The sequence below is a fragment of the Phalaenopsis equestris genome, unplaced genomic scaffold (genome assembly GCF_001263595.1).
Source record: "Phalaenopsis equestris unplaced genomic scaffold, ASM126359v1 Scaffold001126, whole genome shotgun sequence".
Classification (NCBI taxonomy): domain Eukaryota; kingdom Viridiplantae; phylum Streptophyta; class Magnoliopsida; order Asparagales; family Orchidaceae; genus Phalaenopsis; species Phalaenopsis equestris.
Genome location: NW_018165565.1, coordinates 24,490 through 34,772, shown reverse-complemented (window position 1 = coordinate 34,772; position 10,283 = coordinate 24,490). Strand labels below are relative to the sequence as shown.

General features: G+C 34.8%; 1 protein-coding gene across 1 annotated transcript in view; it reads left to right on the top strand.

The window, feature by feature from the left end:
- The first annotated feature begins 1,292 nt into the window (after nt 1-1,292).
- LOC110033297 overlaps nt 1,293-10,283 on the top strand; it is a 15,302-nt gene continuing 6,311 nt past the window's right edge. The window contains 7 exon segments of the mRNA XM_020737224.1: nt 1,293-1,421; nt 2,294-2,899; nt 2,902-2,969; nt 3,271-3,348; nt 3,927-4,025; nt 4,108-4,300; nt 5,508-5,932. Of these exon segments, the coding sequence (XP_020592883.1) occupies nt 2,314-2,899; nt 2,902-2,969; nt 3,271-3,348; nt 3,927-4,025; nt 4,108-4,300; nt 5,508-5,932 (1,449 nt within the window). The 5' untranslated portion in view covers nt 1,293-1,421; nt 2,294-2,313.

The following is a 10,283-nucleotide window of genomic DNA, read 5'->3' as shown; positions in this document are numbered from 1 at the left end:
TATATATATATATATATAATACATGCATTCTTTCACTCCAAAATATATATTTTCATTGAACATTTATAAAATTTGAATGAAATTGTAGTTTTTTTTTTGCATTTTTAAACTTTGATATTTTGTTGGTGAAAAATTAAATGTGATATAAGATTGTGGTAATTTTTGAATTCAACCTTTATTTAAATATAATGTCTTTCAAAATTATTATATTTATTTAATTGTTAAATATGCCATCGAAACTGCTCTTATAACTATCACATGTCATAACGCCCACTACGTGACCATTGTCTTTCAATGCTCCCACCGCCACCAACAAAACACAAACTAGCATTATACTACTTGTAAATTATTATCATCATTAGTTAATTAATACCAATTTTATTTTATTAAAAAAAAAGAGATAAAAATAATCTCATATTTATTTTATATCAAAATAAAATCTAAAAATTTTAAATATATTATATTTAATTATCCTATATAATATTTTTTCATTTTTTCATTTAAACAAACTCCTTTTAAAACCTTAGATATGCTCGGGCAAGAACCGACAATCATAATAGCTTTAATTCAGTTGGTCAAAAGTCAGCGGTCTTCCCCCAGCCCTTCTCAAGTCAGCCTGTTTAACGTAGTTACGTCGGGCCCCCCTAGATTCGAACACGTGGCTCCCTGATTTTGAAAAAAGAACAATTACATGCTGTCCACCCAAAATTTGCTATTTACAAATCGATCGTCCCCTTTCATCCATTTTCCAAAATCCACATCTAAGGGTATAAACAAGCTGAATCAGCTCGTGTTCCGCTTGTTTATATTTGGAGCTCAAAAAATATGTTCATGTTTGACTCGTTTGCTTAACTAGCAGAACACGAGCTGTTCACGAACAAATAATCATTTTGACAACCTTAATCACGTAGTCATAAGATATTAAGTATTTGAGCAAAATTTAAAAATTATTATTTATATTAAAACATCATTTGACTCTAATTTAATAATTTTAATTCTATTTTCTTAATTAATTAATCTTTGTAGTCTTGTAGTCAAATAGATTTTCTTAAAATACTAGTGTTCGTTCGTGTTCGGCTTGTTACCTTATCGAACGAAGATAACGAGACCAACACGAGCTTCTTAACGAGCCGAACATGAGTTGTTCGCGACAAAACAGGGCTATACACATCAGTTTGGTAGTCGTCTGGATTGTAAATATCAATATTTGGAGTGGTATTTATGTAATAAAACACAGATAATAGAAACTTTAAAATCTACCAGCCAACCTCTGTAAAGGCAGATCCGTTCAATAATAAAAGCTTGACGAGACGAGGGGAGGAGACGACGACCCTCGCCGCCATTGATTACTCACATATTCGTCTCTGCGCGCCTCACCGGCCTAACCCCCGCCGATCTTCATTTTCTCTTTGGCTCTGCCTGTAAATTCTCCACCCTGTTCGGTTCCCATCTCTCTTAGATTCATAATTTTTTTCCTTTTGATTTGATCTTTTATTCCGTTTACAAATTGGCTTCTGAAAAAATTGAAGAAGCCTCCTCATGTGACCCGATTGTTGCAATAACATATGGAAATCGACCGAATAACTTATTTGGAACATAAGATCTTCATTAGCTAAGTAGATATAATGCATTACGAGTTGAAATCATTCTGTTTTTGCTTCTGGTGCTTTGTTTGCTAACTCGCTGGAGAATTTAGGGCTGTTTTAGAATTTAACAAAGGGATTTACATACATACCTTAAATCTCTTTTCTCCTCTGTTTTTTTCTTCGTTCGCGGTGGTCAGTCCGAACTCCGGCGACTTTGCCGGAATCGAGCAGCAGCGAACTTCCTTTACTCAACGGGGTTAGAGGATTAACAGTGAGGTGTTGATTTTATAATTATTGAATGTTTAGGATGCTAAGGATGTAAATATTGATTAGTTTGGGTGGAGATACGTAACATTGATTAGTGTTGGGTGCTATGTATGTAAATCCCCCTAAAAATATCTTTAAATTTGAAGTGTTGAGTTGATATGACTTTTAATTGGTGTTTAAATACTAGTTAATATCTATGACAGCAATGGGGTTTATCTCATCATGCATTTCGATTGGTTTGGTTCAGTAAACAATACCAGTTTCATTGATTCCCATTCATCTTTATACCGAACAGAGAACTAGCTAATCACTTTCTCAGTGCAGGGAACTTTATGTCCATTCAAATGATGCCTGCCCTCTTCTTTTTCTGACAGCATGCATAAAACTGCGTTGTATTATAATTGATTAAATTCCTGTCCTCTACTTTGTTTATTCTTCAGTCATCATTCATGATAGCATAATGGAGCAGAGAGCTATGGAGATGAAGACGTGGAACAGTGGTGTTGTTTTATCCCGCGCTAGATCTGATGGTGATCGCCGAAGTGTGGTTTCCACCAATAATGAGCAATTGTTTGAAAGTGCCTCAGCCCGTAGAGGGGGCATTACAACAATCTCAAGGAGTTATTTTCATGGTCAGACCAACTCACTTATCACAAATGAATCAAGGCAAGATTCCCTTGGTGGGATTAATCATGGAGGTCTCAGAAGGAGAGTTTCACGTAGCCTCACAAGAGATTTGGGTGATCAGATGTTGGAGTCAATCAGTATTTCAAGGGAATTAACAGGCCAGATACTTGGAGAGGTTGACAGTTCTATTGTCGCGCAAATAGGAGATAGTGGGGATCGCTCAATCCGAAGTAGTCATGAATATGACCATGAGCTTATGGGGGTCCCCACTGATAAAGAGAATAACACTGAGAATGGGCTCCAGCGTTCAGCCAATGATGTTGAGATTGTAACAGATGGTTTTCTATCTAGACATCCTGGTTCGAAGTTGGGCTCTCCTTCTTGTCTCTTGGAGGCTGATAGTTTGTTTCCCCTTCCTGCTCTGCTGATCTGATGTTGCATGTTACAGAGAAAGATATGGTGCAGAACATGGATGTTTCATCAAAACAGGTGAATCACAAATAAAAATATATTTCTTGTTTATCAAGATTGATAAAAGCATTTGAAGTTCACTAATATTTTCAGCCTCAGTGCTGAAATAAATTTAGGGCTATGCACTGCAGTAAGATGTTTTTAAGTGTACTGATATTTATATTATAACTTGACAATGCATATTTTGTAAGGAGAACTCTCCAAAACATTTATGTTCTGAATTACATGACTAAATATTACAGTGTACTTGAATTTCCTAGCTACTTTTTGAAAAGATAAATTTAACTACAACAAATGCTGATGACTTTTTTGTCTGCAGGATGTACAGAATAGACTGCCTCCCAGGCTAGACTATGTTTCATACTTGATCCACTTGGCTGTTTTTGGAATTCTCGGGGTAAATTGTTCAACTGTGTTATCATTTGATGTATGTTATTAGGAATGAATTTGACAATTATATGTTAGCATTTTGTGACTGAAATTCAGATTGGCTTCTATTATTTATGTTGTTATGAGCACACACTACTTTTTAGTAGTTATTTTGATGTCATACAACAACAACAACAACAACAAAGCCTTAATCCCACCACGTGGGGTCGGCTACATGAATCCTTTTAGTAAAAATAACAAAATCCTTTTAGTTATTTTGATGTCATAGTAGTAAAAAAATTGCAGAAAAAAAATTAAACCACACAAAAGAAACATGAAGTAGGACTTTAAAAAAACGCAAGAAATGAAAGAATTAATGTCTATTGGAGATTATTTTTTAGGGTGCCTTTTTGCTTTCAGGAAGTACTGCTAAGGTTGCAGGTTCAACCAAGAAACGTGACATTGGAAAGTTCTTGAGTGTAATATATAATGCATTGTTGTTGACCACTAATAAATTATTTTGCAAATATCTTTATTCATAAGCAAAAATTACTCATTTAATCTGTAGTGGTCTTATTCTTATTTCATCTTTATCCTAACTTACAGGTTTTAACAAGATATTTACTGGAAAGGCTATTTGGTCCGGACCTTCTTGCTCTTACAGGGGATGATACACCCCTTTACCTTGATCTCCCCTCCAACATGGTACCTTATTTGACTTCACTTATATTTTTTAAATTTAATCCTGATCTTTGGTTTAATATAGTTTAAAGCATTTTGTTCGCAGTTAGGTTCTTTTCTTATGGGCTGGTTTGGCATTGTATTCAAGGCTGATGTACGTGCTATATCTGAACATCTGGTGATTGGAATAACAACTGGCTACATGGGAAGTCTCACAACTTTTAGTGGGTGGAATCAGAAAATGCTCAACTTGTCTACCAAGGGTCACTGGGCATATGCGGTCGCAGGCATTATTTTAGGTATTCCAGCATTATTTTTCTTAATTTATTAATGTTAAGCTACACTTATGTGTGATTGATTTAACATACTCTTCATATAAAATGAGTTGTTTTCTGAGTACACAAACTTTTAACTAATAATAATCTTCTTTATGATCATGTGATGTGGTATTGATTCTGGAAATATAAAAAGAACTTGGTAGAACTTTAAATATTGAATAAAAGCAATTAACTGATCAATTTGCTCCAACCTTACTTGATTTTAAATCAATTTCAGTTATATGTTTTGCATAATTGAGCTTGTTTATTTGTTGTTTGAGAAAACCAAATAGAGTAGAATTATATTTTATTATACCTTATACATGATACATTTTGAGCCTTACAATCACAAAAGAGGTCATCATAAATTTGTCACTTAGTAAATTCTCTTTGTTATATTTGATTATTATAATCATGTCGAACCAAAGTGTGTCATACCATTTCCATTCATATTGAACCTGAGAAACCCAAAATAGGTTTTGCCAATTAAAAAAGAATCAAACCAAATCCAACTGAATATAATCTGTTCTGCTTAGATTTGAGATTATGACATTTCAAAGATCTATTAGATGGTGCACTGGCTCTTATCCCAACTTGTAAAGCTGTTTAATCTCAATTTCAATAATGAGCTGGATGAGTTTATGTTGCCACAAGAACACAAGATACTAATCTAAAGTTGCTTTTGTTCCTGCAAGGTCTTGAAGAAGCCTTCAACATTGATGACTAGGTCACATTTTATGTCTTAAGAAAGGGTCAGCTATTCTTCGAGGCATGATGCTGATGTTAATCTACTACACTTTTAAGCACCTCTAGAGCTCCATTTATTTAATTATATCTATTTTATCACAGGCTTGGATATAAAAACAATCATTATTGCATTGCCATCCTTAAAGACTATGCTATTACTTAATATCTAACTTTATGCAAATCGTGCTTTTGTTGGAAGCATGTGGTTATTTTGGATTGTGAAAGAACTTGATTTTTTTTTCATGGATGACTTCGGTGTTCATGTGGCTTATAATATCAAAATTGAACAGTTTTTCATAGAATTATAAGATATTAATTAAATTTTAACATTCAAGATTCATGATAGGATTTAATAAGCATTGGTCATATGTGAGCACGCACGAATTTTTTGCTGTGATGGAAATTTTATCTCATTTTCGTGCTGCCATTTTTTTTTTCGCAGGCATGTTAATTGTAAATGAATGTATCAATATTGGGGTGGAATCTGCTGAGTGGCTGCGCAGATGTTTTTTGGAATGGATTGAAAATTGTCCGGAGAGAACCAAAACTATACTTAAGAACATGAGACTAGATACATTTAAATGGAATGTTATCATTATGATATTCATGCTAGTGATATGGGCATCATTATGGGGCTTGAGTGGCACATTAGCTGGTAAAGAATTAGACAATCTCACCAGTGGCGCTATACTCTGGCTGGGCTGCTTGGCAGGACCTGTTGGTGTTTGGGCTCGATGGTACCTTGCTAGACTTAATGGCCAGGGCCTGGGAAAGAAGGGATCACTCAAATGGCTCCCTATTGGGACACTATTGGCTAATTTTCTTGCAGCATGCTTTATGGCAGCTCTTACAACAATCAGCAAGGCGGTATGAAAATTTCACTCGTTCACAGCTCTCTTTTGATTATTGATTGCCTATATTAATGATTTTTGTTTGAAGTATGAATCAAGGAATAATTTAGGAAATTCTCCGTTATGTAGCATGAAGTTTAAATATATCTCGCTCTGCTTTAATTTTTCAAGCCTTTTTGTCAAAGTTTTGAACAAATAGGCCGAATGTCTTTTCCTTCGCTTTCATTCTAATAAATAATAGTATGTACAATCTATTTTAGGTACATAATATTCTGTATAAGCTATTAAAGGTAACTTAATTAATACATATTGCTAATCTAAATATTCCACTAAAAGGAAAGAATCCATGCAAATATAATATTCCTTCTTTGCACTATTGCGAAGAAGGAAACTCTTTATTCTGTCTGATTTCATTTACTCCTGATTGATATCCCTCTCAAATTGATGCTCGCTGATCAAGAAGCATCAATTTGCCTACAAGAACTGATGACGCTGTCGAGAAAGAGCCTTAGTAAATATATCAGCCGTTTGAAGATCATAAGTGATATTAGAAAGAGAGATAACACCATCCTCATAAGCTTCTCGAATGGAATGACAGTCCACTTCAATGTGTTTTGTGTGCTCATGAAAAACAGGATTAACAGCAATCTGGATAGCGCTCGTATTATCTGCATGAAGAGAAGTTGACTTAAGCTGAGGAAAATCAAGCTCAGCCAGCACACCCCAAAGCCAAATGATCTCGGAAAAAGCAGATGACATAGTGTGATATTCTGATTCAATAGATGACTTAGATACTCAATCTTGTTTCTTGCTCTTCTAAGAGATTAAAGAGTTACCGAGAAACGTGCACCACTAGTAATACATCAGTGTGTATCAGAACAACCAGCCCAATCGACATCACTATAGGCTGTTAGGGTGATAAGAGATTTCGCAGAAAAGAACAAACCATGATGAGAAATACCTTTCAAATACCGAGCAATACGTCAAACTGCAGCTAAATGAAGATGTAGGAGTTTGCATAAATTGACTAACTTGTTGTACAACAAATGAAATATTAGGACGTGTAATAGTCAAATAATTGACTCCCAACAAGTTGTCGATATAGAGATGGTTCAGATAAAAATTCACCATCATTTTGTGGATATTTGACATTTACTTCCAAAGGAGTATCAGCAGAGCGACCATCTTGAAGACCAGCCAAAGTAATGAGTCCCTTCGTATAGTTGCGTTGATGAAGAAAAATACCAGCGAGAGAAGAGTGAACCTCAAGTCCTAAGAAATAAGTTAATGATCCCAAATATTTCATATGAAAAGACCCTGAAGACGCTTCTGTAGCTGAGACATCAATTGATTGTCAGATCCTGTGATGATAATATCATCGATATATACTAATAAAAAACAATTCCCTTGTCAGTTTTGCAAAGGAATAACGATGAATCATGCTGACTTTAAAGAAAAGAGAAGCTAAGAAGGGTATTGCAAAACTTTTCAAACCATGCCCGTGGAGCCTGTTTCAGACCGTATAGGGACCGTTTGAGTTTACAAACATCATGTGAATGTATAGAAACAAGCCTGAAGGAGGAGTCATATAGACATATTCTTTGAGATCCCCATGTAAGAATGCATTTTTAACATCCATCTGCTTTAAGAACCAACTTTTAGATGCAATAATAGATAACACCAGCCGGACAGCTGTCATCTTTGCCATAGGTGCAAATGTTTCTTTATAATCCATCCTGTATTCCTGTTGATTGCCAAGAGCTACCAATCTTTTCTTATATCTGTCAAGAGAGCCATCAAATCAGACTTTAAGAGAGTAAATTCATTTACAACCAATGAGTTTAACATCTGTAGGACATGAAATAATATCCCACGTGTGATTGTCTTGAAGTGTCTGAAGTTCCTCTTGCATGGCTTTGACCCAACAAGTCTGTTTAGCAGTTTGAAAGTAAGAGGTAGGAACAGTGGTATTAGTTAAAATTGCAGAAAACTCATATCTATCTGGAGGATGGATTCGCCGAGTTGATCATCGAAGACTTATTGGAGCAATTTTTGGATTAGGATCGGGGAGGATTGAAGGTGAATGAGGCAGACGTCGTGTGTAGACAATGTCAAGTTTGAATCTTTTATCCACAAAAGAATTATCAAATTGTAGAAGTATAACTGTATCTGGTGTCGACACATGATGCTGAAAGTAATATTCATGTTCAAAGAAAATCACATTCTGAGAAATATGTCAGCGACTATTAATCGAATCATAACACACAAAATCTTTATGATTAGGACTGTACCCCTTAAAGACACATCGTAGTGACTGAGCTGCCAACTTATGACGTTCATGAGCAGGTAGATGAACAAAGCAAACACATCTGAAAATATATAACATATGCTAAATATGATGTTTACCAAAAAATCAATAGTATGGATAATCATACTTCAATTATTGAGATGGTAAACGATTAATGAGATAAACTGCAGTAGATAATGCTTCAGTCCAAAATTTAGCTAGAACAGAAGATCTATCAATAATGCACGCACAATATCTAATAGATGCCGATTTTTTCATTCAGCAACTCCATTTTGTTGCGGTGTATAGGGACATGAACGTTGTGAAATAATATTTTTATATAGAGAAATGCTTGAAACTCATGAGACATATATTCACCGTCATTATCATATCGTAAGGTTTTTATGCAAGCGAAGAACTGTGTTTCAACATATGTTAAAAAAGTTTGAAATACAGTAAATACTTTTGCTTTGAAACGCAAAAAATAGATCCAAGTAAATCGACTGTAATCATCAATAAATGTCATAAAATATTTATATTGAGCATGTGAAATAACTGGTATAGCTCTCCAAACATCACTATGAATAATTAACACGACTATTGGAAATAGGAAAAGATAATGTCTTACTTTTTCCAAGTTTACAAACAGAGCAATCAACTACTAAATTCTTATCTGTAGAATGAAAAACACTACTTTTAAGTAAATGTTTTAACAACATATCATTTGGATGACTTAACATTTTATGCCAGATGCTCGCTTTATTCTCAACAACTGAAGAAGCTAATGACATATTCGAAGGAACCGTAAATTGTAATGGAAACAACTTGCCCATTTTAGGCCCCTTTGCTATCACCTTTCCCGACACATGATCCTGCACAATACAACCATCACGAGAAAAATGCGCGTCATAGTTATTATCCACAATTTGACCAACAGAGAGTAAGTTAGCAGATAATTTAGGAGAAATCAAGACATGTCTGAAGGAGGAGTTAATATAACCAACTGTCGTAATTGAAATATTATTTTCATTAGCAACCTGAATATGTTAGCAACCTGAATATGTTGAGACCTGAATATGTTGAGCACCAGTGTATGGTCGTTGGTTATGCAATAAATCAGTTGTGTTAGTCATATGATTTATGACGTCTGAATCAACAAACCAAGTAGAATGAACGAAAGCAATAATTTTACCTTTCCCTTGAAGGCCGAGAGCAGAAAAGACAGAGAGAATCATCTGTTGAACCATATCTGGTGTGACAACTGATTGATTATTGTCAGCAACTGTGGATGTCGAGCCAGGATTGTGAGTGTCGGATACCGTGGCATGAAACGCTTGTGGTTTACAGTTCTCGGGTCGTGTAAGGCACTCCGTAAAAATGTCCCTTTTGCTTGCAATAATTACAACACTTATTTTTACAATTACGTGCAATATAACCAAATTTTTTGCAGTTGTAGCACTGTACTGGTCCCATGCCTTCGGTCTGAGCAGCATATGTCATATTAATTATTTCTGATGATTCACTTGTTGTACTAATAACAACTTGTGTCGCCAACCTTTGTTATTCGCGCAGTAATTCACCAAAACAGATATCCAAATAAGGAATCAGATCTCTGTTCAGCAGTCCAGTCCGAGCTGTTTCAAATTCAGGTCGGAGCTTCATTAAAAACTGATCACGACGACTTTCTTCATTAATAGCCTGATGACTAGCTAAGTTCTCCTTTAACACCTTAGCATAGATAATGTCAGTATATTCGCTCTATAAATTTAGAAAGTTAAAATAATATTGTTCAATTGAAAGATTACCATGACTATAATTACTCATGTCAAATTCCAATTGAAAGTATTTCGCAGAATATCTTAATTGTAAATGCGCTTCAAGTATTCTTATGTTTCTTTAGTTGTGCTTAAGGATCGTAAATTTTACCATATGAGCCTTAATAGATCTTAAGATTTAGAAAACAATCTGAGAATTTTTTTATTATCATTGACCAAGATCTTTTGGCACTACTTCCGTTTTAAGAACATTCTGAGCTCAAATTCACCGGCAAGATTTGAGAAGACATTTTAATCGTTGATCG